Source organism: Numenius arquata, chromosome 11 (genome assembly GCF_964106895.1).
Source record: "Numenius arquata chromosome 11, bNumArq3.hap1.1, whole genome shotgun sequence".
NCBI classification, from domain to species: Eukaryota; Metazoa; Chordata; class Aves; order Charadriiformes; family Scolopacidae; genus Numenius; species Numenius arquata.
In genome coordinates this window covers 3002030-3029059 of record NC_133586.1, presented here as the reverse complement: position 1 = coordinate 3029059, position 27030 = coordinate 3002030, and the positions used below count along the sequence as shown (strand labels likewise).

At 44.1% G+C, this 27030-nt stretch overlaps 2 protein-coding genes across 2 annotated transcripts in view; one reads left to right on the top strand and one right to left on the bottom strand.

Moving 5' to 3' along the window:
* Positions 1 to 26: 26 nt before the first annotated feature.
* SLC24A1 (solute carrier family 24 member 1) lies at positions 27 to 16211 on the top strand. The gene is made up of 9 exons (XM_074156104.1): positions 27 to 950; positions 2721 to 2783; positions 4750 to 4858; positions 10877 to 10963; positions 12803 to 12906; positions 13574 to 13774; positions 14152 to 14241; positions 15105 to 15271; positions 15962 to 16211. The coding sequence occupies exons 1-9, from the start codon at positions 27 to 29 to the stop codon at positions 16209 to 16211; spliced, it is 1995 nt and encodes a 664-aa protein (XP_074012205.1).
* A 1212-nt stretch (positions 16212 to 17423) lies between these two features.
* Positions 17424 to 27030, bottom strand: part of DENND4A (DENN domain containing 4A) — a 41042-nt gene continuing 31435 nt past the window's right edge. The window contains exons 22-30 of the mRNA XM_074156264.1: positions 26580 to 26674; positions 25375 to 25550; positions 25127 to 25273; positions 24470 to 24680; positions 23973 to 24227; positions 23324 to 23441; positions 22424 to 22586; positions 21479 to 21543; positions 17424 to 21232 (exon numbers count right to left, since the gene is read on the bottom strand). Coding sequence (XP_074012365.1) covers positions 21096 to 21232; positions 21479 to 21543; positions 22424 to 22586; positions 23324 to 23441; positions 23973 to 24227; positions 24470 to 24680; positions 25127 to 25273; positions 25375 to 25550; positions 26580 to 26674 — 1367 coding nt within the window. The 3' untranslated portion in view covers positions 17424 to 21095. The remainder of the gene's footprint in view (positions 21233 to 21478; positions 21544 to 22423; positions 22587 to 23323; positions 23442 to 23972; positions 24228 to 24469; positions 24681 to 25126; positions 25274 to 25374; positions 25551 to 26579; positions 26675 to 27030) is intronic.

Here is a 27030-nt window from a genome sequence, read left to right as displayed (position 1 = left end):
AGCCCTGATTTTTGAACCTTTAGGAAATGCATTTACCACGGAGGAGGCGGCTACAACGGAACCGAATCTTTTTCTTGCTTGCCATAGTCTTGGTCCTCTCTCTCTATCAGCTCCAGTTCAGCCCCTCTGCCCTTCCAGCACCACACACGGCACCGCCACCCACGGACCCTGGGAAAGTCACCTCCAGGGACCTCTCCAGCAACAAGACTGCCGTAACAGGCAATGTCACAGCAGCACCCAAAATAAGGCACTGTGTATATGTGGATCCTGAGCCAACTGTGCCCATCACTACATCAGTGGCTACGACACCACAGCGAGAAAACATCAGTGAAATCTACCCAGATGAAAAGCGACCACACGAGTCCAAAGGAGAATATCCCCAGGACCTATTCAGTGTGGAAGAACGCAGGCAAGGGTGGGTTGTACTTCACATCTTTGGCATGATGTATGTATTTGTGGCCTTGGCCATAGTGTGTGATGAGTATTTTGTCCCTGCTTTGGGAGTGATCACAGAGAAGTTGCAGATCTCTGAAGATGTGGCTGGAGCCACCTTCATGGCAGCAGGTGGATCAGCACCAGAACTCTTCACCTCCCTCATAGGTGTCTTCATCTCACACAGCAATGTGGGCATCGGTACCATTGTGGGCTCAGCGGTGTTTAATATCCTCTTTGTCATTGGCACCTGTGCCCTCTTCTCAAGGGAGATACTCCACCTGACATGGTGGCCCTTATTTAGAGACATCTCCTTCTACATTGTAGACTTACTGATGCTCATCCTGTTTTTCCTAGACAGTGTCATTGATTGGTGGGAAAGCCTCCTTTTACTGACTGCCTATGCCACATATGTATTCACTATGAAACAGAACGTGTACCTAGAGCAATGGGTGAAGCAGGAGCTGAACAAGAAGCTACATGCTGTGCAGGCAGCATCAGCAGAGCATATACGGAAGGTTGGTGTCCTTATTGTTCAGAGGGCAAGTTGGAAATCGTTCCTTCTAGCGTAAACCACAAAGAAACAAACTGCATCTCCTTCACAAAGTGCATGTTCAAACAAAACCTCAGAATACAGGTACTGGTCAATAATTATGGTTATAAAATGAGGGAAATGCCATCTGGATAGTAGAGATTCTAAGAAATTAGAGACCACCACTAAGAGGGAGTTCTACCCTTGCAATTACAAAAGATACCAGTTGCGGTCACTTATCTACTTTCAAAGACATGCCTGGGATTTTGCTCACTCGGTTGTTGTAAAGGAGTTTAAAAAAAAAAACAAAAAAACACTTACAGGAACACATTATTGGTCTGGGAACATGATTGGCCAATTCTGTGTCAAATAGAGGAAAAAAGGCTTCTGGTAAGAGGTGCTTTCTAAGCCTCTTATAGATGAGAGGTATTGGCAGAAATTCTCTTTTCCCATTCTGAAGTGGGGTGTGTTGCTGGGACATGGGTGGTGTCACTTGTTACCCGATCTGCGGCACAGAAGGGGATGTGGCAGCCTTTAGCAACCATTGCCAGCTCTCCCAGGCAGCGTTTGGCAACAGGGTTGAAATGCCCCCAAATCCTGCTTCCATGCGCTGGCCACAGCTATGTGTGCTCAGAGACACAATTCCGTATGCCACCGGCGCTCAGGCAGGTTGTAACTACACCCTCCAGATCTGAGACCAGGGACCTTCACTCACTGTCTTTTGAAGCAAGAGTTCACTGCTTACTCAAAGGCGGTGTTTGAAGTTGTCCCCAGAGGCAGTTACCCTTTCAGATTGGCAGATCTGCAGGACGCGCCCTCCAGAACACTTGGGACTTTGTCTTCTTGAGCGTGCCTGCCCACTTCTCCCTCCTCTGTCCCTCCCCAGCTCTCCTCTTTGGCCTCTTGACCTGCCAACTGTTGGGCAGAGACCGCTAGATTTCAAGTTGTCCTCTGGCTTTGGCACACTTTACTAGTCAGATGCGTGTCACTGGCATTTAAGCATGCTTTGCCCCTCCTGGTCTCGGCACTCCCTTTGCATAATATAAGGTAAGAAAGGAGGAGGGATGAGGATAGTTGAAGTGGTGCAGAATCGAGAAAATGCTTTTCTTTCCTCCTCCTGGTCTGTCTTTCAGCCAGGGCTTGAGGCTGGGAGTCCTGAAAGCTCATGTGTTAGATTCCAGTGGGATTCATGTGCAAGATGCTGCAGCTTGTAACACATACATCGCTGTGGGCATCACCAATCAGCGCAAATTGAATCCACCCCTTCAGACTGAAGGAGAAAAAACCCTCCACTTTAAGTTTACAGAGAACTTTCACTAGTGTATGACAGAGGGCTGCTGGAAAAATAAATTACCTGTACGGAAAGTAATGCTGATGGCTGGAAAAAAAATAGCCCATTGCACCTTCACTCTGCCTCTGCTGGAAAATGAGTAAGGATACAGGTGTTTGGGGATAAAGTCTGGGGCTGCCTATACCTACAGAATTCAGATGGTAGAGGCCAGTTCAGTCCATCTCCAGGTACCTGCATCCTCACAGAGGAGCTGTAGGTAGAACCCTGTTTTTCTTGGAAGCCATAGGGTTTTAAGGAGAGCAGGTGGCTTTGCCTCTTTCAGTACCATCCATGCATAATAGATGTAATTTGTAATAGATGTCTCACTTCCTCACAGACACTGACCTGAAGAGCTATCGTTATATCGTGACAAAGCAGGTGAAGCCATAGTAGTGTTCAATCGTTTTTGTTCTTGCTTGCACACAGAAAAGCAGTGGGGCAGTTGCGGATGATGGAACAAAGAAGCCAGCAGATGGGAGGAGGCTGCAGGTAGGTCCAAGCAACTTTACAGAGATCTGAAGTCATTGCATTTTGAACCCCTCCCCATGTCAGGTCATGAATAAAGGTGTGAACTTCTGTGTCAAGAAACCTGGGCCAAATCCTAATTTGTGCAAAGAACCAGCCGTGCTTGGCACGATATCTACAGCTTACTTAAGAGGACACCTGGCTGAGTTGTGTCCTCAAAGGCATTTTTATAAAAATTAAGAGACACTTCAGGCTTCCCAAGTGGATTTGCCTGGCAGAGTGCTAGTCATTCTATGCTTTAAACAGGCACATAGAAATTCAGAGCATGACTTTTCTTACCTGGTTTCATGGCCAGTTTTCCCCCGGGGCTCCCACAGCAGAGGCTGGTAGGGTCTGTCCTTCCCTGTAGCGAACACTGGAGAGCTGGTTCCTCTGCTCCTGGTTAAACTGGTGACCCTTTGGCCAGCCATTGCACAGAGAGGCCTATCTGATGTAGGGGCTGCATATGCACATACAGGTGTTAACTTCCTGTTTAACACCTTCATTGATGATCTTGATAATGACATAGAGTGTATCATCTGTAAATTCACAGATGACACCAAGTTAAGCGGGAGTGTTGATCCGCATGAGGACAGGGAGGCTCTACAGAGAGACTTAGATAGGTTGGATCGATGGGCCAACATTAATGGTATGAGCTTCAACAAGACCAAGTGCCAGGTCCTGCACTTGGGCCACAACAACCCCATGCATGGGTACAGGCTTGGGGAAGTGTGGCTGGAAAGCTGCCTGGCGGAAAAGGACTTGGGGGTTCTAATTGACAAGCAGCTGAATATGAGCCGGCAGTGTGCCCAGGTGGCCAAGAAAGCCAGTGGCATCCTGGCTTGTATTAGAAATAGCGTGACCAGCAGAAGCAGGGAGGTGATTGTCCCCCTGTACTCAGCACTGGTGAGGCCACACCTGGAGTATTGTGTCCAGTTTTGGGCACCTCAATCCAAGAGAGATATCGAGGTGCTGGAGCGGGTACAGAGGAGGGCAACGAAGCTGGTGAAGGGCCTGGAGAATAAATCGTACGACAAACAATTGAGGGAGCTGGGACTGTTCAGTTTGAGGAAGAGGAGGCTGAGGGGAGACCTCATCACTCTCTATAACTACTTGAAAGGACATTGTAGAGAGGTTGGTGCTGGTCTCTTCTCACAAGCAAATAGCGATAGAACAAGAGGGAATGGCTTCAAGCTGCAACAGGGTAGGTTTAGACTGGACATTAGGAAGAAATTCTTCACAGTAAGAGTGATCAGACACTGGAACGGGCTGCCCAGGGAGGGGGTTGAGTCGCCATCCTTGGATGAGTTTAAGAGTCGCTTAGATGTGGTGTTGGGGGATATGGTGTAGGGGAGAACTTTGTAGAGTAGGGTAGATGGTTGGACTCGATGATCCCAAGGGTCTTTTCCAAGCTAGATAATTCTATGATCCTATGATTCCTCATGCGGATCCTACTTTTTCCTCTACGTGCTTAACCTACCTGTTCTAATTAATGTTCAGTCAAAAGCTCATTAGTACTCTGGAGTTGACTGTAAGAACAGAGCACCAGAGCTTTCAAGTTTAAGTCAGGACACCTGACATTACTGTAGCATTACCTTGTAGCAGCATATAAATCTAGTCATAAGTTTATAACTAAAAGCACTGCATGCTTTGATTATTATAATTTATAACAACATTGTGTTGATGCTGAGTCTGTGCAAGCCCATTGCATTTATCTAAGGATGGGTTGACCTGTCATCTCAAGAGCACGTCTCTTGCTTTGAACAGTCAGTACTGACAGCCATCCTGTGAATTTGAACGAAAAGGCTGTTTAAAATCCGTGCTGAGGCTGCTCCTTGGGTTGGGGAGATCAGCCTCCATGTAAATGCATCCTCAGGGCAGAGGTGAACCAACAGTGGAGATGTTTTGAGGAGGAAACTGCTATTGACTGCTGCATTGTACCTTTCCATAGCCGGGATCAGCCTTACAGCGAGGCAGCAGTTCAGCCTCCCTACACAACTCTCAAATGCGCAGCACCATCTTCCAACTCATGATCCACACCCTGGACCCCCTGGGAGAAGGTGAGTGAATGCTCCACATCCGAGGGACTTGGGTTTGCAGCCTGGATCGCGGGGCAGTTTAACTGGGAATGGAGCCTTTGTACGTCAGGGGGTTGGGGATCAGCAACTCACCTTGAAATGCAGCTTTTGAGTGTCACAGATAATGTCAGGTGGGGGGAGCTCTGCAGTGGTGGGACATACCCCTTCTGATCCTGGGGCTAGCCAGGACAAACACTTCACATTTCAGCTCTGCCGTATCTACTTTGCCTGGGCCAAACCGGTTACTGCTGTGGTGGCAGCTGCTGCTGGCGGAGGGATGTGGTGCAGGTCTTGTTGCCGCAGTCCCTCCAAGCAGTGGCGGTCACTGCAGTCCCCCATTAGGGTGGTGAGGCACTGAAACAGGTTGTCCAGAGAAGCTGTGGATGCCCCATCTCTGGAGGTGTTCAAGGCCAGGCTGGATGGGGCTTTGAGCAACCTGGTCTAGTGGAAGGTGTCCCTGCCCAGGGCAGGGGAATTGGAACTAGATAATCTTTAATTAAGGTCCATGAGGAGGAACTTCTTTCCTGTGAGGGTGGCAGAGCCCTGGAAGAGGCTGCCCAGAGAGGTGGTGGAGTCTCCATCTCTGGAGACATTCAAAACCTGCCTGGACACGTTCCTGTGCAACTTGCTCTGTGTTACCCTGCTTTGGCAAGGGGTTGGACTAGATGATCTCCAGAGGTCCCTTCCAACCCCATATCATTCTGTCATTCTCTGATTCTGTCCCTTCCAATCCAAACCATTCTATGCTTCCATGATCTTCTGCTGTCCCTCTGACAGCAGGCGTAGCAAACATGAGTTACAGGCTTCCTCCATCTCATAGCACGTCACATCATCCTTCCTCTTCTTAGCTGAGATCTCAACCCTGGCCTTCAACAGCAGCATTCAATGCTGACTACATTTTTGAGAAAGAACTGCGCAACCTTTCAGTCTCGTTTACAATGGGAAAATGAACCCGGGGAGAGCTCATTACCCATACACCTCCCCAGCTGTGCACACAGCCCCTCACAAGGCATAGACCTGAAGAAAAAGAAGTTAAAACCTTTGAAGAATTATAATTTTGACAGTGGTTAAAATCCCAGCTGGGATCTGAAACACCCAGCGGCTTCCAATTGTGATGGTTAAGCCAATCGGTATGTGATTTAGACCAACACTGAGCAGCTCTAGAAGCCCACCTGCAGCACTGCAGTATCATCGCTGCCGAGGTAAACTGTACCCACGGCGCTTTGCAGGCAGTGGGCCAACTCCCCAGGGCCGAGGGCTGGTCAGCTCAGGACTAAGACATCTTTTATAGTGCCCAGGGTGCAGAGAAGCCACTCTTCAGCCAGACCCAGGGTCTTTGTACACAAACTTTTAACGTGCTGCTTTGTATCAACTTAATCCAAACACAGTGCGGAGGTTCATTTTCCAAGAAATGGTGAAGCATGTTAAAAAAGGACCTTTTTTAGCTTTTCTTTCCTACCTCAGTGCATGCATCGCCCCTCCACTGTCCTACTTGTTCTAAAGAGATTATCTGTTGTCCATTCAAAGAGAGATTGAAGCTAAGCAGATCAACACCTCTCGTGTCTATCACAGAGGTTACTAAAAGGACTCTCCAGATCAAAATCCCAGCTGCACAGAGCGATTGAGGGAACAAAGGAGGCTTGATAAGGACAGCAAGACAGGGAAGTGTCCGCTTTGATAGATTTTAGTGAAGACACCCGTGATATTACTGAGAGTAGCCAAACAAGAGCCCGACTCTTCAGGGTTTGCTGGACTGCCCTTGCCTCCTGTCGCCCCTGAAACACAGTATCAACAGCACGAGGGTAAAACCAAAATCTTACTAGAGGACATGCCGTTGCCTTTAGCATCAGAAAGTGCTGGACCTGAGGGATTGCTGCCACTCAGAGACCCTCCAGCACATTCTCATCCTTCCTGCACCTCTAAATGTCTTTGTGCAGCATCTGCCCACCCCGGGCCAGCACACGCTTTGGGTCCAGGCTGGTGTCCTCTGTTTGGTGAAACCCTGGGACCTCAGTAGAAGTTGGCCTGAGGATGCCAACCCAGGCCAAAGAGAGCGCTCCAGTGCTGCCCCAGCCAGCTCAGCCCAGAATACACTGCCGGGGGGTTTCAACGCAGCTGTGAGCCCCTGGCCTTGCTAAAGAGGCCGGTATTAGCACGATTTATGAATATTGAATAAACGAGACTGGGGCAGGGAGGGGGCAGTTTGGATCTTCTCTGAAAGACAACTTCCCCTCTCATTGCAGCCAGGCAGCCTTTGGGTCACTGTCTCAGCGTGCGGCTCTCAGCCACTAGATGGGAGTGTGGCCATAGCTACTTAATTCTGATACTCACAACGGGGACTGCGCGAGGCTGGGCCACACTCTTCCCAAAAGGTTGTTGTTTCTTAAACCCTTTGTTATGACGATGCCCCTGAGTTAAGGGCAACACCTCTGCCCCACGTACATGCCTGTTCCACTCAGCGCTGCCAGAGCAGATACAGCTCCTTAGAAAAGGTAACAGTAAAGAAATTTACTGATATTACAACAGCACAGCACTCAAAATCAGGGAGCCAGTGTCCCTTGTGCTGTGTGTCCAGTAGGAGACACTCGTTACCCTGATAGATTCATACCTAAAGAAAAAGGAGTCTGGAGAAAAGGAATCACTTATGAATAGGCTGAGAAACCTAAGTGCTTTGAGGATCTTGGCCAAAAAGGTGAAATGACTTCCCCAGGATGACTCTGAAAAAGGATTTGAACCCGAACGGCCCATCAGGACTGCAAGCTCAGCCTTTGTGCTGATGGTACTGCAGCCCTTTGGTACCGTCAGCGCAGCTGGGTGCCTGTTTCCCACCAATCACCCACAAAGCCCTTCCCGTACCGGACACATTTCTGTAATTAAGCTGCAACATAAAAGATGATCCCAAAGCAATTTATCTTCCCCCAAGGGTCTTTGTTCCTTCTCGCCAATGCCTGCAGCATCAGCACTTAGAGGCCGTGGTAAAGAACACTCCACAAAAGAAACACTTGCCAACTATTGCTCAGCAGTTCCAGCTTAACCTGCTGAAATTAGAGTCTCTGTAGGGTTTCCTTCCTTACGTTGCAGTTGCGTTTTATTTGGGCAGCACAGAAGCAGTTTCAGGGCAGCAAGAGTAAAAAACCTGCCAGCACTGGGCCTCCAAGCACGACTTCCAGAGGCAGAGGTCTTAGAAACAAGGTAAAAGTTTGAAATACAAATTTTTTTTCACTGTTCCTAATGCAACACGCCTTGTGTGAATCAAAATTTCTCGTTTGAATGGTGGATTAAGTTCAGAATTTTTGGGTTTTTTTCTTTTTGTATTAGGAAGGGATCATTATTTAAATCTTTGTCTACAGAAGAACAGGCATTTTACTTTAGAAGTTCTAACATTTACATTGCATCTTGAAGTACAGTTTTGATAGAAGCTTTTATTTTCAAAGTGCCTTTCTTATTTTTAAATAGGGAATTTCTAGCACCTTTGGGTTTTCCCCACTTTCTCTGAAAATGTGTAGAAGCAGAGCTTGAGAACTTTTCAAGATTTTGCAGCTAGACACCAGAGGGAAATTAAAGGGAACAGGGATTTTGGAGAGTCTGAGGAACCCTCTCATTTTTGAACCTCCAGTCTTACCATCGAATTATTCTTTAAACTCTAGTCATACAGGGAAGAAGACAGAAGCCTGCTTTTACTGCTGAATGAAGAAAAAGGCTCCAGCAGCGCGGTTATCAGAGCTGTCTACTCTCAGCGTGCCCCAGTTAACGAGCTAATGATTTTGGAAATTAGACCAGAATAAAGCAGCAGGCAGCGTTGCAGGCTTGAGTTGAGCTAGAAGACTGAAGGCGGCTACAGTTTCTCTGTGCTTCATTAGCATCCAATCACTCGTTTTAAGAGAATCGTGATACAAAGGAGCAAAAAGAATCATGAGATTATTTTTTTTTTACTTCCACTTTTAGACAGCAGAATCTCCAATGCCAAATTTTAAAGAAAAAATCCTTCCTGCTGTTCATGCTGTAAATTAGTCCTGTTAGTTTAAATATGAGAGGCACAGAATTAATTAAATATAAGAACTAAACTCAAGGTAGAAGCTCCGCTGCCACCATAAGTCCAGCCTTGGATGCTATCAATCCATGGGACAGGAATCTTCCTGAAGAGCATCTCAGGGCCCCTGGGCGCAGGTGTGTCCCCTGTGATGGGCTCTCAGAGCAGGGGACGGAGTTACCAGCCAAGAACGCCCCAGGGGGACCACAGACCTCAGAGAGCTGGGGACACCAGCAGTGCCCTGCCCAGCTAATCCCCAGCACTAGCAAGGACTGGGCTGACAGATATCCTTCCTCCCCGTGCTGACCTGCAGATCTGGCCGGCTTATAGCCAACCCTTCCTCCAACCTCAGCCCTTCCTGCGTGAGATGTGTGTCAGGGGAATTAACACCTTTTCAAACGAGGCTGATCTCATGAGACCCGGATAGCGGCCTGGACCTAATCTGTTTATCCTGAGGGAGAGGGATGCTCAGAGCCTGGAGCTTGGGTGAGGGCAGGACACCAGGAGCCTGAATTTATATAATCTCTTTCGGGCTGAGCCTGACCGCCCTGACCCTGCTGACAGAAGCTTTTGCAACAGCTTCTGGGGAAAGCCGAACAGAAAGATGCGCTGCCCAGGGGTCAGAGGAGACTGGGAGCCAAAGGTCACCTCTTGGTTGCCCTGCACCGATGGGTACACTTGTGCGTAGCATCAGCAGAGGGGGAAGGAAGCAAAGTGCTTCACATCCCCTCTGGCAGGCTTCAGTATTGATGAGGAGCACGGGAAAGTCAGGCTTTTTAGACCAGAATCCACTGATTTTGAGGAGGTTCAGCTCAGAACGGCAGCTCTACCCGCACAGCTCAGGGCCTCGGACCTGCTATTTCTATTAACTCGGAATCACGGCGATGGATAAAGTGGCAGGGCCCTGCCCTTGAGGCAAATGACAAGAACACGTTCTGGTTGCACAGTCAACAGTACAGTAGATTAAATCAGTGTGATAAAACTGTCAGAGGAAATTAATTTACAGGCCCGCACACAAGCCAAGCGTAGCACAGCCCGTTTCTTGTGGCTCCTGTCCACACGCAAACCCTGTGACCCTCAGCTCAGTCACTGGGTAGGGACCTCAACAGAGGATATAGATTAGAGCAAAACGAGGCTTTTGAGTTGATGACTTGCTCACTTTCAACGAGAGCAGGAGTTAAGATATTTGAGCACAACATCTAACAGTGGAGAGACGGAGTTTCACAGTTCCCTGTAAAACACCAGTAAAGCAGCTGAGCTGAGCAGTGCGTGGTTTACGGTGGAAGAAGTCCTCAGCAGTCCCAGGAATACAGTACTGGACGCTGCACTGGTGAAGGTGACCTCTTGGGTAGCCTGGACCATGTTAAATCTGGATACCAGGAATTTAGATCAACTCCAGTAGAGGAGACACTCACATATACTTAGGGAAATAATTTTCCAGATAACTGGAATGTAAAAGTTTTTTATTTTGCCTTACCATCAGGTCACCAGGCCGCAAGCAGCACAGTAAAGCCTCTTCAGCAGTCACACGGCAGAAGGCAGGCATCATTTTTAGCTTGGACATAACCTAGCCTGAAAAAAACCCAGCAGTCTTTTGGGAACAAAACGATATTGCATCAAACCCCCTCCTCTGTTCTTTCTGCATTTGCTTCCTAGGAAGCACAGACGTCCTCTGTATGGAATGTCTAGAAAGGATTTCTCTTCCCTCTACCTCCTCTTTTAAATATGAAAGTATTGGTTACATGTCAAACTGCTGGCAGAATTGCCGTGGTCCCAAGCATTTCAATATAACCGCTATGATCAACCAACCGCAGCCAAAACCTAGGGCCCCAGCCAAAAAGACAACTCCCAAGTGGGTGCCGACTGCAATCCGTGCAAGAGGAAGGGGGGAGAGTGTGCGTGAGTTGGGGGGAGGCAGGTAAAGGGGAGTTTTGTGAAGCTGATGACAAATGTCTCCTCCTCATCCACAGCAAGATTTAAAGACAGGGTTGACATCCTGAGCAACATCGCCAAGGCCAAAGCGGAGACTCTGGCTGGACAAGGATCAAAACCAGACGGTGAGTGCAAGAAGAGTTTGCTTCGTTTTGCGCTGCGACCCCCTCACCCTCCCAGCGCTCGGCACCCAAGGGCTGCCAAAGAAACACTGCGGTCTCACACACATTTCCCGTCATTACTGGTCACAGATGGCTGCTCTAATAACACAGCAGAAATCAATCAATATGCTCCAACGGTGGGCAATAAAAGCCATCCCCGGAGGAGTCCAGGAGTGGTCGGTGAGAGCATCCAAACAGAAAGTGCCTCAAGGATGTAGCGCAAATTGCCACGGGAAGGTCATTACAGACAGCGGTCGGGCGCTGCTGTACTGCACCTTTGGCAGACCCTGCAAATGAGGTATCGGTTAAAACAAAGCACCTTCATTTTAGCTTGGAAACTTGGCACATTTGCAGAAGAGCACGAAAGATTCCTCTGCAGAGAAGAGCTGCACTGACTTAGTCTATAACAATTCTAAGGGTCTGTGCATCCTCCCTTTTAATAGTTTTCCCGTGTCGCCACTGATGCGCAGGCTTTCTGAGCTGGTTCAGAGGCAGCAGCCTGTGCCACCACACAGGGCTGTGCTGTCAGTCAGGCTAGAGATTCTGAAAACCAAGCAAATGTTTGGGTGGAAGGTCCCACCTCCAGAAGCACCCCCCTGCAGCACAACAGTCACCCGGGTACCTCACAACACTGAGCCTCACCTGTGTGAATGAGGCCAAACTTGAGGAAAATACTGTTTAACAAACAAGTAAATTCTTGATGTGGGTTATCAACACGTTGACTCCACTGATTTTCACCCCATGACATGTTCCACAAGCTTGGTTGGTGCCTCAATAGAGCTGTGAACATGCCCAAAGCACTATCGCTCTGTCTCCCACTTTGGGCTGAAAGGATCTCACGTGAACTTTCTTAAGGCCTGGTTTCAGAAATCCCAAATAGCGCTCACTGAAAACATACATTTCGGAAAATCTCCCCTCTGGACTTGCTCCCTAGTGCGGTTGTGAGGCTCCGTACCGGACCAGCTTACCCAGTTCAGGATAAGACACCTTACAGTGCCCCGTCCCAGTACAATTCATGGGATAACATGATCCTACTGAAGTGCCAGGCTCAACTGTGTGATGGGGATCCCTTAACCTCAACGGCAGCAGCCTGGAAAGGGTCCGTGCTGTGCCCGGGCAGAACTCCAGGCGCCCCCTCTCGCCTCTGCTCTGCATCACCCACATTCCCACACCATTCTGCATGGAAGTTTCCACGTTCCTCTTGGCTATGCAGGTTGACACAGGGACAGCGGAGAGGACATTGCAGTTATTTCCTTGTAGGTGTCAGCACTCTTCTATTTGCATTTGAACACCTCCCAAACGATTAGGGATTAAAGTCTGGCAGCACATAACAGTCATTTCTCAGAAGCCTCGAAGAATCTCAGTTCCCTGGAGAATGCCGTGCTCCGCTAGAAAAAAAAAAAAAAAAAGGGATAGCAAAGCTTTACATCCTTTCTGGCTTTTAAGGATGGCTTTAATATGATCTTCTGAATCCAGACTGAAACCAAGAAACACTCATCAGTTGTAGATCAGATAATTAGCATTTCCCTGTTGTTACCCATGTGCCTCTTGCAGCAGTTTCAGACAGAAGGTCGTAGGAGCACCAAGGTATCACTCTGTGCCAGGTGGGCTGGATTCTGCCCAGCTTTTACTAATCACAGTCCACAGAAGACAGAGGGGACAAACAGAAAAGCCATCAGACGGGGTTCAACATGAAACGCCACATATTCTTGTAGGAAGATCAAGCCTCCCTGCTGCTTGAGAGGAAGATGACCGCCTGCCGCTAAGATGACTGAAACCAATATTCCTTCTTACCACTTTTAGCAGAAGAGGAAAAGAAGGCACCAAGCAGCGTCCAGGTAACTCCTGCCAGTGACTCTGAACCCAGCAAAGACAAACAGAAGGCAAACACACCGCAGGATGGGCAGGTATTTAAATAATGATAAGGCAATAAGTCCAGATCAAGCTTCTCATGGACTTTCCTTCTTCCCTCTCCAGAGCTTTCAGGATAGGACCCAACCCATTTCCCGTAACTGCCAACTGTGCATAGGCCGTGTGTGGGGGGGTGAGATCCATTAAGGCGTTAGCTGAAACATTTCTGCTTACAAACACTAACCAGATCCAAAACATAACACCAAGTGTTATATTGGGCAGTATTTTCTCCTCCAATGACTCTTCTGAGGTCAGAGGGTGACTCCGACATAAGATACGAGTACCTGTCTCTCTGCTGCTCGCCAGTGTACAGTTCTGTTTTCTCTCCTGAATCCTTTCAGTTGATGTAATTTGCTTTTCTGATGAGGAAAGGTTTTTCAAGGACAGACAGTAAATGTTTCATTTGTGTCAAAACCCCATCTAAAAATTGGTTCTATTTAACCGATAGAAATTAGTTGACGTAACACACAGGTGCTGAGGTGGGGTGTGGGGTATGCCTGGGTTTTGCCCCGCAGCAGCAGGATGTGGGCTGTAGCTGCCCTCAGCCCCGTTACAACCGTGACCTCTGCCAAGGCAAGGCCCTGGGGAATAAATGCTGCCCAGCTCCTTCTTAGTTTGAAAACATACTGGTGCTTTCCCCCCCCTTTTTTTCCTGATCTACAGCCCTCCTCAGACAGCAACACCTCAGAAGACAGCAGCTCTGGGAGCGAGGAAGACAGTGATGATGACAGCACAGATGATGATGAAAACGATGAGCCGTTATCGCTTGAATGGCCAGAAACCAGGAAAAAACAAGCGATTTACCTCTTCCTCTTCCCCATTGTCTTCCCTCTCTGGAGCACGATGCCCGACGTTAGAAACCCGGTAAGAATCTATCTTCCTTCTGCTACTGGGTTCGTTAACTGAACTATAGATTTCCTCTCGGCAAGAGTCCCCACTTCTATTTTTCCACGTCTCGAGTCTTTGCATACTTGAAGTGCTGTTAATGCTGCAGGGGGTGGGACAGGAGCCCCAGCTGCAGCATAAAAGAGTTCCAGAGACTAAATTTAATAAGCCACAGAAGACGGGAAACTATCGGTCATCTAATCGAGCTGACAAAAACCAAATACAATTAGAGAGAGCAGGGTCCATGTTAAAGCAATTGATTGCAGTGAAGTGTTTCAGGTGAATAACTTTCACTGGGGGTTGTTAACTTTCCTGAAACTTCTCCATGTTTTTCTTTCCAAACTTGCTTTTAACAGGACTCCAAGAAATTCTTTGTCATCACATTTTTCGGCTCCATCATCTGGATTGCTGTATTCTCTTACCTCATGGTGTGGTGGGCTCACCAGGTGAGGGGTTTCTTTTCTCTCTGCCAATAAGACTGTTCCAGAAGAAGTAGATGAAGAGAGAGAGGGAAGTGTCACTGTGACGTTTTATCGGATGAGTTACAGCTGCGCTCATCCATCAAAACAGCAGAAACTTTGTTTTGTTAGAACCCAAAAGGGAATTTTCAATTTCATTCTTTTCCATTTGACAAACAGTCATTCTTTTTCAAGAGCTTCCGAGGGAATTTGTGCATCAGTGAAAGGAAAAGTGCCATCAAGATTTATCTTAATACCGCCTTTTCATTGATGAATGCTTCTGTGCAGAACGTAATTACCCCTTACCTAATTAAAATTCTAGGAAAATACAGGTTCCGATTCTGGAAGCTGCTCAATGATCTCAACCCCCTTCGCCTTAATCTTCAACCCGGTATTCTGGGAAATAATACCTGCATCTTGGAGAATCAGACCCGCAATTTGTATTTGGTGATGTATTGCACACTCACAGTGCAGCTGATCGAGCCATAAATCCAAAGGCTGTCATTTCCCAAAGCTCTCGGATAACGCAGAGCTGATGTTAGAGTTGGAGAGGGAGAGGTGGAAGCCGTCCAGAAGAGGTGAACTTGGGACACAAGAGCTGCGCTGTGACCGACTTGACCTTGCTTGGCAACACTGTGCTGGGGTGCCCTACGCTGCAGAGCACATCCGAGATCGATTTACACTATGAAATTTAACGTTTTATCCTACAAAACAGCAAAAATGCTGCCACGTTTAAGGGCATTAAAATATTTTAACTCAAATAAGCCTCGAAACATAAAAGACTGTACAGAGCAATAAAATTCCACGTTCCAAAACTCACAGCCCTACCCCACTTTCTTTGTATTTATTAGGTTGGTGAAACAATTGGGATATCAGAGGAAATTATGGGGTTAACCATTCTGGCAGCAGGAACTTCAATCCCTGACCTCATCACCAGTGTCATCGTGGCCCGGAAAGGCTTAGGGGACATGGCCGTCTCCAGTTCCGTGGGCAGCAATATCTTCGATATCACTGTTGGGTGAGTATGAGTTCAATGCTAAAAGACGCATTTCTTCTGAAATACAAACTAGCCGGGGTTTATTCTAAACAGGCTCTTCATTTCATTGTAGTTGGACAACCAGTTACTGGGGTTTGGGTTGTTTTTTGTTGTTGTTTTGTTTTTAAATCTCAGCTAGTGAGGAAAGACAGATTTTTTTTATATCTTAGCGCAGCAGAGTGACCATTAAGTTGCACAGTTCAGGTCATGGTTCCGCAGCTTAAAATAATGGTACGTAGCTCAAAACAGAAGCACCGCAATCTTCAGTTAATTCGGAATCAACAGAAAATTACTGGTTTTTCAAGACAAAACCACAGCAAACCTTTGGCCAACATCAAAGACATCAGTCCAGGCTCAGTACCTGTGCCTGCACCTCTCATCCATGAAGCATCAGGACTTCCTTCTTTATCAGAACGTGCTGAGACACTTAATTCACAGGTACTATTTTAAAACCACTTTTAGATCCTTGGATTGCATTATAATAGCGCAAGTACTATCCCAGTGCATTTTTTGACACAAACCCCATCCATTTGAGATTCACGCTGAGTTACACTGAAAGCAATCATGCGTATTTTTTTTTTCCTGTCACAGTCTGGAAGAATTGCTCAGTTACGATGCAGAAAATGAACCGCCTTAAAACATTTATTTCAATTCTTTTTCCTTTACTTGCAGTTTGCCGGTTCCTTGGTTCCTTTATTCTGTCTTCAACGGACTCAGCCCGGTCGCAGTCAGTAGCAACGGTTTGTTTTGTGCAATTGTTCTCCTTTTCCTCATGCTCCTATTTGTGATTATCTCAATCGCTGTATGCAAATGGAAAATGAACAAACTGCTGGGGCTCACCATGTTTGCTCTTTACTTCGTGTTTTTGATCATCAGCGTGATGTTAGAAGACAAGATAATATCCTGCCCGGTATCTGTATGACATTTGGACACTTCCAGGTGTATGTAACCAAACATCAACATCGCAAGGGGGTTAAGGTAGCGACTGTTCTACTGAAAAAAAAGCAACCAGAATTATAACAAATTTACTGAGAATAAAATATCTTTAACATACTAAAAGTAATAAATCTCAAGTGGTGTGTCAGCCTCTACTACTTTTCCTTAGGATCAGAAAAGATCAGATAACGAGGTGACCAGTATCACATAACATACATGTTCAGGCACTCACGGAAAGGCTGACACGATCCAGATGCCTGAAGTTTTCAGAATGGCCGATCCCATCAAGCCAATGGAGCTGATTTTCAGCACCGAATATTTACTCATTATAGAAACGTTTTCAGAAACACACTCTAAATTACTTAGTAAACAGCTCAAACCCACTGAAATCAACGGACTTTACTTCGGTGGGCACAGAATCAGACCTCTGTGGCCTGTCCTTACAGAACCACTCTGCTTCAAACCATTGTGTGCAAACCCACATCTCGGGAGTGAACTCCCTCAAACTGTATAGGAGCAACAAGCGCTTCCCGAGGCTTGTGCTGCAGCTGCTTTGCCAGGACTTCCCTACACAGAGGCAGTTTCCATCCTTTCAGCAAACCCCACGATAAAGCAGCCACAGCTGGTACTGGAAACACACCTCCGGGAAAGCGGGCACAGAGCAGGAGATGCACTTCAGGGGCAACGCTTCTTGCCGCCCCTCACGACTGCAGGAAATGTAATACTAAGGTTTTTTGAGGAAAAAGCAAAGCAGTAAGAATTATTTCTGCCTGCAGAACACCACGGGGTGCAAGAGTTGCAGAGAGCAATCCTGGAAGGTACCCGTATGGCTCCTTTTCAATCCGTATCTCATCTTGCAACGCCATCTGGGATTAGAACACCGCATTTCCGTTAATAAAAACTAACACCAGGAATCAGAAAAACCACAACAAGACATTGAATTGCTTAAGTTTTGTCTTCATCCTGACACTAACCTCTGAAATTTACGGATTATTGTGTCCAGCACTAATTATTCTTGTTAGCACTGACTTCCACATAACCACTACGAAAAAATGCCACTGACATCGGACTGTCAACAAACCCCACAGGTTTATTGTTAATAACGCCTCACGTGAGCAAACAACGTAGTTAAGAGCTGCAGACATTTCTGTCATTCTAATCCATCTAATAAAGTGTTAATGAAAATAACCAGAAAGATTTTAAGCTTTTTATTGACTCACTGTAAAACTTTTTTTCGGATGAGACAGAAAAAAAAAAAAAAACCACCCTTAACATTGTGAACACTGACTTGCATATTTTAAAGGAACTACAAACCAAAGCAAACATCCAACATACTGCTTTTTGGTAAATAAAATTTAAACATTACATATTTACAAATCTACAACCATTCATTTAAAAAGTGCTGCTTGCAGACTAACAAAGTACCATTTTTAAATCCCAGTGAGATAATACCCAGAAATACCCCTCTCTATTAATTACTATTTGCATCTCCCATTTGTTATACAAAGATTTTACATGCAGGAATTTTCTCTTTCTTGGGGTATAAAAATCATTTAATTTGCCGGTGAAAGTCTGATTCCTCAGGCTGTAACTGTACCAACAGCAAACCTTCTCCAAACGGGAAACAGCGAGCAGTGTCAGAGAAACAGCACAATTTCTATTCACATTTCAGCATCTCCATCTCCAATAATTATTCCAGTGGAACCATAAGTAAAGCAAAATATATATTGCACTGCAAACGTAAAACCTTTGTTTAAGGTTTTTGACGTAAGCATTATTTAGTACACAAAAAGAGAAAATTCAGTTCATACAAAATTTTAAATTGAAAATATGTCTCAAATATTTTTCTTTATCCATCTTTGCGGTATTGGAAAATAGACTCAAATTGCTTTTCTAATAAAGGACAGTGAGATTTGAAAACTGTTTCAACACTGAATTGTACGATGCTTAAAAACTATGCACCTCGGGACCTACGTTTTGAACGTTATGACCGGAATGAGGAAAATTTCCCACTTTAAAGTATATCACTACTCCAACTACATTTTATTATATTGTTTCTACAGCGGACTGACTTGCAACAGACTTTATAAAACGATTATGTTAAGTATAACGATTTCATTTGATGAACTACCACATGATAGAGGAATTTAAAAGCACACCCGAAAAAAAAAAAACAAAACCCAGCAAGGCTTGGGGAGTGCCTCTGAAGATGCAAGATCGTTTGTCCGAGGGATGCACAATCCTTTCCGTGGCACAGTATATGCTTTTCTGATAATACTGTGATATTTGAATGAAGCGGCAAAGTCGTTGGAAGTACTTACAGCTAAGCTGGGAGCAGAACGGAGAGGGTGGGCCCCGTACTCCAAGCGTTGGGTCTGTTCCTGCGCCAGCAGCACCCGGGGGCAGTTACGTCCCAGCACGTGGGAGGTGGTCAGAGACCGGGCTCAGTCGCTTCTGCCGGGCTAAACTAGGAAACGTGAAGCTTCCCGAAGCCTCCTTCATAGCTCGGCGCCTCTAACGCACCGCGCAGCTCTGGAAAAAGCACTCACCCTCCTTCATGGCTTGAAGGTCCTGTAAAACAGCGGCTGCCCCAAGGGGTAAATGAGACGGGGAACAGAACCGCAAGGAGCCAGGAGCACCTTATACACAGCACAAACAGGGGTGAGTTTATATACACAGCAACTACTGTTTGCAGCTTCTCCTGGGTAAATACAGTGCAGGTACTGTTCAGAGCAGAGCACACATGCACACCAATCGCTACTTACAGTGAATGTTAAAAAATAACCTGATGTTTCTCACACTAGTTCAGAAGAATGAAGGGGGTCTGTATCCACCCTACACCGATATACTCTTTACCACGGGCCGGGGGGGAAAAAAAAAAAGTAGCTGTATTTCACACCCGAGGAACACTTTGCAAGCCTGGCAGTACAAAAGAGAGTATCACAAATTGTTAAAATAAATGAAATGTGAAAACTGTTGGTTAAGTGTAGCATTGCCAGCTCCACCTCAGGCTGGGGGGATATTTTGAAAAAGGTCAGCTACATAATTAGCAGCGAATTAGAGAGGAGGTATTACCTAAGACTGTATCTTGCAATTATCATCACCGTATACCTGCAGCTCTACAAATTTTAAATCCTTTCTCTTTAGGGCAGCATCTTCTTACTACTTTCCAGAGGTCTGGGAGGAGGTTCCATAGAGCTTTATAGCAGCATTACTTCTCATTTATGCCTCTAAGAGGCTCGCTCTATTTCATTTAATAAAGTAAACGTGAGCTTTAACTTTAAACTTTAAAGTTTATCTCCTTTCTAACTAAATATTGCTCTACTTTTACACCTGCAAACTAAAGGGATTTTAAAAAAATACCTGCTGGTAGGCAGACCAAAATATAAAATCTAATGTAACAGCTGGGTATTTAAAAGTGTTATCAACAACCAGAAGAAATTAGAATTGGAAACCCCATTAACATTACTTAAAACGAAGCTGTGGTTTGAATTGTATCAAACACCCTAAAGAAATTAATGTCTGTTTTCCCACCTCCACACAAGACTTCTGGTATTTTCTACCCTTCCTTCCGCTGAGGAGCCGCTAGGTGACTGAGAGCACGGAACGTTGGTTTTTTTTTTTTTTAAAATCTCTAGAACAAGAAAACATGAGTCAAAAGCCATGACTCCACCACAAGGACTGACATAGAGTTTTTCTTCACAGAAAAAAAAATAAAAAAAATAATCTTATTTTGCCTGTGAAATAGAGACCAAACATTCCAAGTACATTTAACTATGCACAATATGCCCCAATAAGTTACACTCCCTATATATTCCCTGTAGCGCGTTTGTTGTATCTACTTTAGTTAAAAGCTTTGGATTAGCATTACGTATGTGTCATATTTAGTGTGTTTCCAACACATCCACCGAGACTCCGAACACAGCGTTCTTTATGAAGAGCTTCCTGCAGGCTGTCATTTGCTTGGTGTCACATCAGTGATGAGGTCACGTCAACAAATGCCACCAGCCGAGATGGACCGATTCCTCGCAGAACCTGTAGGACTCTTCCACGTGCTTTCTCTTTACCAGGGAGTGAAGAGGAGGAGATTTCTACAGAAGTGTTTCACAGAGACATCAGTGTGTTCGTTAGTAGAGCTGTACAGAAGTTTTCCATGCCTGCCTTCCGACCGCTGTGGTAACAACGTTTTCCATGTGTGCACGAGAGAAACCCTGGATCTAGAGCACTGTCTGGGTGAAGGTTAACATTTTCTACTCCGCTTTAAAAACAAATCACTCTTCAAAAAGTAACTGGACAAGTTACTATAAATAGCAGTATACTGCAAAAAAATAAGCACTGTATTGCTTATGCAGCAAGTCCATTTAAAATTCACTCCAGTAATTTAAAAAAATTAAAAAAATATCAACTTACTATAAACAATTTAAAATATGTATAATACAACTTTGAATGCTCTTCATAACATCATGAATATTCTATGTAAACAATAGATTTTGAAGAATTTACTTCACTCACATTAGTTTCAGTGCATTGTTTCTGTCCACCTGGTTTTGTTTTGGTTTTTTTTTTAATTTTTTTTCTAAGAAGGGATCTGTAATACGTTGTCCCAAGTTAAACAACTGATTTTGTTTAGAATCTTCCTTTCTACACCTTGATTTGCAGAAAGGACAAGGGACAGGGAAATAATATTTGGCCCGTTTTTCACTCTCTCCTTTTCCACAACTGTAGATCGGCCTAAGTCTTCCAAGGCCTTCTGCCACGGTACGTTGGTACACACGGTTTTGAACACTGAAGACTGAGATGTTCCTTGTGACTGAAGTGGTTATTTTACACAGCTACACATCACAGATTCCACCTCTTCATCTAGGCATTTTTAAAGATACGGTTCTCCAAAAATCTTCCTGCATTCCATCACTCCAGTGCTTGGTGGTCTATCACAATTATGAGTGTTCTTCACTTGACTGGCTGTGAGACGATCATAGGCCATTTTGTACTCTCTGTCAAAAGCATCTGCAGAAATAGAAAAACAACTTCTATATTCTGTGCTCAAAACCACAACCCAGATAGAGTGACAGCCGGTACGCTCATCAGTGGAAAATAACCGCAAAGTCCTTCTCATTCAGCTCTTACCATAGAATGGCACGCATCGAATCTACAGATTTATTTTTTGAATTTATTTCGGAAGCTGAAAAACTAGTTTGTGTGCATTCATCATCTGTGCTCATTTACAATAATACAATAATTTACAAAACTTACCTATATCAATGTTATCTCTTCCTAGGGCAACAAGGGAAAGGAACAGTATTTCTCTGTAAAGGCTCCTGGAATTGTAAAAAGAAATGTCAGTTTATGTACTGCAATAATATACCACGATCTAAATTAAAAAACGGATTGAAGAAAAGTGGAATATTGGACAGAATTCCTGATTGCCACCTCCAAAGTGTTGTCATTTCTGACCTTTGGAGAATGCCCTGGGCTCCCCACATACGGACATCACTCATGGTAGGCCCTGGGCACCCATTGACGTGTTGGAAGCTGCACCAAGCACCCACAGAGGGAAGCGCCCACTTAAGGAACTCACCCAGACCCCACCAAATCTGACAAACAGGTAAGGAGTTTGCTTTTCTGCACTTCTACATTATCTTGAAAAAGCAGGCAGACAAGCAAATAAACACCTTGTCAATGCTCCAGCTGTTGAAAAGGCTGCTATATATCCTATTATACATAAAATGAGTAAATCCAGGCCAGAAATATAAATCCATAGGAAATCATTTTCACTAATTCAACTGCTAATGGAAAAAAACCTTGCTATATATGAGACTTAACCTCTCTCCTTAGCTCCTCTTCTGCTCTCTACTGCAAACTTAAAAACAAAAAAAATCCACCCATGCACCCTAGGAACAAGTACAGGGTTTTTTTATTTAAAAAAACCCCACTAATATATAAATAACATTTAAAGAAAAGAGTCGGCGGTAGGAGGGAGAGGAAAATTGAAAAACAGTTTCTCCAGCTTTGTTCTAATGTAAGTTTGTGAAAGGTATCACAAAAAAGAATATTTACCAAACGGAATGATAAATTTGAGAACACTGCTGAAAACCAGTGCTTTCTTCTTTAAAGAACACACTATGAAAATGTAATTCATATTCTAACAGCCTTATTGTTGTCCAACTTTGCTCCAATTAGGCACGGTTGTATTCTTACCGCTGTCTTTTAATATGTGGCCATTTGTTCAGTCTCTCCAGTATTTGACTCATTGGTCCATACACATCATTCATCTTGATGCTTTTCACCATACTTCTCAGGAGCTCCTGATTAAAAGAGTCATCATCTTTTTGCAATAAATGAACCATCGGGTACTTCTGGGCTGAAAAACATTAGAAATGTTGTAAGAATAAATATATTCTTTGGGTAGGAAGTAGAAAGTTATTAAAAAAAAAAAAGGTGGGAGGCTAGGCAAACTGTGAAAACATTGAGATATATATATATATAGTGAAGGAAGAACGATAAACATGAAGTCAAAATAATATTAACATAAGAAACACAAAAAGCACATAGGGGAAAACTCAACAGCTGTAATGGGTCATGAGCTATTTTCAGGCATATGATCCAACCCCAGCAACAAAATTCTTAGTAAGCAAATTCTAAAAAGAAAACAACAAATGAAGTGGATGAACCGTCAATGTAAGTTCAGTGAGTGTATCACTGAAACATAGCATTCCCTCTTGTTCCTCCCTTCCCAATGAAGAAAAAGCGACTGGAGATACCGGTCAATGATTTCAAATAGAAATGCTGGGAAACTAAACTTGCTCAAGCATTTTACTGCTAAACATAAACCCACCCTCCCTCCTGAAACAAGTGACACAAACTGAGAATAGCAACACCAAACTCAACACTCACTCTCAAACAAAAGAGTGCGATTTTGACCTGCAAGACAAAAAGCAGCATGATCAAAAATCAATAATGTATCTTGCGTGAACTATCCACAAAGACATCTTTTTTCAAAACACATTTTTCAGTTGCTCAAAATCGAAATTGTTCTTTAAAAAAAAAAAAAAAAAAACAGAACAACAAACACCAAAAAAAGCAAGTAACAAAGCTTACTCTGAGCATTCCACAAAATATACAGAGGCTGCCTTGGATCCTGATGCAATTTCATATTGTCCCATAGCATCTGAATAAGAACGTATTTACTATCCTCTGACATACAGTTTCGTGGGATCTGAACAGGAGAACGCATACATAAAGACATTTTATTACAAAGCCGTGACAGAGGACATTAAAAGTAAAAATTAAAACATACCTTTCGATCTATAGGCCTCATGGTAAAAAGCTTTAATACTAAAACTGCTGTAAAACCAGAGAAAGCTAAATCTGAACAGGGCGTCAGTGACATAGCAAATTAGTATCCTGTGTACCTTCCTACAGTTCTAAAACCTAATTTCCTCCTTCTACTGCTTAAATAGTTATCAAACTGCAATTAAACCAACTGGAACTTATCTTCTTTGTAACTGAGGATCACAAATTACAGCACGACCAGCAAGAGCTAAACACGTATCCCCCACAAGTACTGCTGAGCCCAGGTTCCAGAGTTACACATATTGTCCTTCAGTTGACACATTCTTTACCCATTCGGGACTGGGCCCAGCACGCTGTAAGACACGTTTCTAGGAGTTACTGAATTATCTACTGATTTCCTCTATGTGAAATCAAGCCTTCCTCACGTGTCAGTATTTCTTAGCTGATTCCATACCTTGGAGTTTTTATTACAGTGCTCAGAAGAAAGGATTAATCCTGGTAAGTTGCTGGGCAAGTCCAAGCGTCTGAAATACCACACCAAATTCCAGAACACGATAGGATGATGATCTACAAAGTCCGCCACCGTTATTGCATGATCACCTTCATTTTCAAGTAAACTCTCAAGCTCTTTCCATACCACCAGAGGACTGAGATAAGGAACTGTTATGGGATCAGGACTAGGTAAGCGCCATTCTAGGCCCAAGGAATCCTATGGTAAAGAAAAAAAAAAAGTCATTAGTTGGAACGTAACTATTTTTACAAAGTCTTATGAATGCTTTTGCTCCCCAAGACACACCAACACTTAAAAGCTACAACTAATAGTGGTTTCAATAATAAAACCTAGCATTTCTTGTAATTTGGGATGGTTAATTCTGTTCTCCTAATTAATGCTGTTTCACATTTCTCTCATTTATCACTCAAAGTGATAATTAAGGTAGAAAAAATACGCACTGTTGGTCCTTGCAAAGTAGCAGGGAGGCTACCGGTAGGAATGATATGGCTGATCTTCTGGTTTTCCTTCTCATCTTCTTCCAACGGACCAAAAGTACTGATACTCCTTGCTACAGGGTGACTTGTACATTCTGACCCAGAGGTATTTTGTCTTCTTCCTGAGGGGATCTGGATACTTCTGGCACAAATATTGTCATGCTGCTTAGATTTGCTAGGGAGAGGAAGAAAAAAAAAAGTTAAGAATCTCAGCTTTTTGTTTTACTTTGAGTACACAAGCAGACAGAAATAAATGGGAAATAATCAGCCTGACACCTCAAATTCTGCCTTGTCAGCCACCACACTCGTTCATGCTACAGTGCAAGTTTTATTCCCCCTTGCACTGACAACGAACACAAACATCCCAAAAGAGTTCATAGAATTTGCAGAATTACAGACGTCTACAGGATTTTTTTATATTAGGGATGAAACGGTAAATATCGCACTGAAAAAGCATGAGGTGGCCAACCCAGGGATAAGGGAGAGGCAGCAACAAGATCCTCTCTCAAATCAGTTCCTCCTCTTCAGACAGCATCTTATGAAATGTATTTCCGTTGGTGAGGAATACATGCATGCCCTCGGAGACCCTGAGTAATTTCTACGCAGAAAATGCAGGTTTACCTATTTGAATTTAAATCCTCTTGAACAGACATTAGAGATGTAGTAAGGCCAACGGTAGCTGCAGTGTTACAGGACTTCCCGCTCTGATTCGTAAAAAGTGACGGGAACTGCACGTTTTCTGTAGAAGGGCTGGACTTCAAGAAATAACTGCAGGGAAAGCAAAAGCTTAACGTTATCTAAACGCAAACAAGAACTACTCCACAATTATGAGCATTCAGAACTGAGGAAAATTCAAATAATACTATTACCGTCCAGGTCGCCGAAGATCTCGGATTTCTATGCTTAGAAAAGGCAGAAATAAATTGCCACAGAATGGACACGTGGTATTGAGATTTGAGTCATCTGCCGTCCAACCTGCCATGATTTCTTCATCGTGAACTAAACAGTCACACGTTCGACATCGTGAACAGCTTGAGATGAGGACCTGCAGGTAACCGAACTCGGCTATTACACATTCTCCAAAAACTGTTCTTCTTTTACAAAGCAGTTAAAACTACAGCCAAAACCTTTGCCCTTAGATGAACGTTGCTCACTGCTTGCATACAAGTTCAGCCACATTCCCAGGCTTCAGGTTGGAACATCTGGGTTTAACCTTATGTATTTCAGAACAACTATTAAATCTTAAATCCAAACTGCATTAGCAGACAGCCGATATGGTAAATGACTGGAATAAACACTGTCTGAAAAATTCATTAAACACCGGTCTTTGCTCTATCGTAGCAAGTAGACTGGGATCCAGAACTAAGCTAAAATATATTTATTTCACAAGAAAAGTGGGTTAGGTGATCCCTCTACTGCTTCTCAGACTAAAACCAGCCAGCTATTTAATAATATTTTTATTAACAAGAACATGTAATCTGTAACCTGTTTGCAAACATGTATAGTACGGGAATACGCGTGCAGCTACATAAATTATTCTTAGAATTTAAACTTCCTTCTGTGGTGACTGCCAGTAAAACAGAGATTAAGAAAAAACAGATTAAAATGACCACTCAGCCAAATCCACTAAAACAACCAACCAAAAAAAACAACCAAGAAGAAAAAAGTCACCCAAAACCAGTATAATAGTGAAAAGCAAAATGATTTTACTAGAAGGTACAATATCAAATAGCTAGTTACCTACTCTGTATTTTTAAATGCACGGTGCTATTTAAGACTTGGTATTTTAACTTTAAACAAATTTAGCTGTGCAAGGGATTTAGATGCCCTAAATCAATGGCATCCAATTCTCAAACTCTTGAGAACTGAAACTTTGAGAGCCAAGAGACGTGACTGCAATAAAGACACTTCTTGAGCAGGATTTGAAATGAAACCTACTCTGTCACAGAAATAGTTATCTGTCTTTCAGTGGATTAGTTTTAAGCTTTGAACCTTAACAGATATTCAGATCGCATTTATATTTAAAGACGTAGGCTTTTAGTGTATCAGTTGAAATCAATAAATCCTCCTGTACCTCCATAGCGTAGTTTTGAAACACGCTGGTACTGCTTGTACTGCAAGAAGATATCAACTCTGATTTGTCAGGTAACGGGAACTTTGAAAGAGAACCTATTAAGAGAAGAAACCCGAGGTATTGGTTATTCAGAACATGCATTTTTAGTAAACTGTTTTTCAATCAAACAATGCCACAGTTATAAAATGTGTGATGGAAGATGCAACAGATCAGATATACTCAGGCAGAAAAAAACGTGGCGCTGGAGTGTGAGGCCACCATCTGCCCAGCACCACCAACGGCAAAAATAACATCTACCAACACAGAATTTCCGTATGTTCAGTTTTCTTCTTTTACAGCAGTTGGTAGCTTGGAAACAAATTTCACAGATGAAGTAATTCATACCCACACTTTCTGTCCGGATAAAAAGTAGGGAAGAGTTAAGAGGTGTTGATTGTGGCTGCAGAGATCC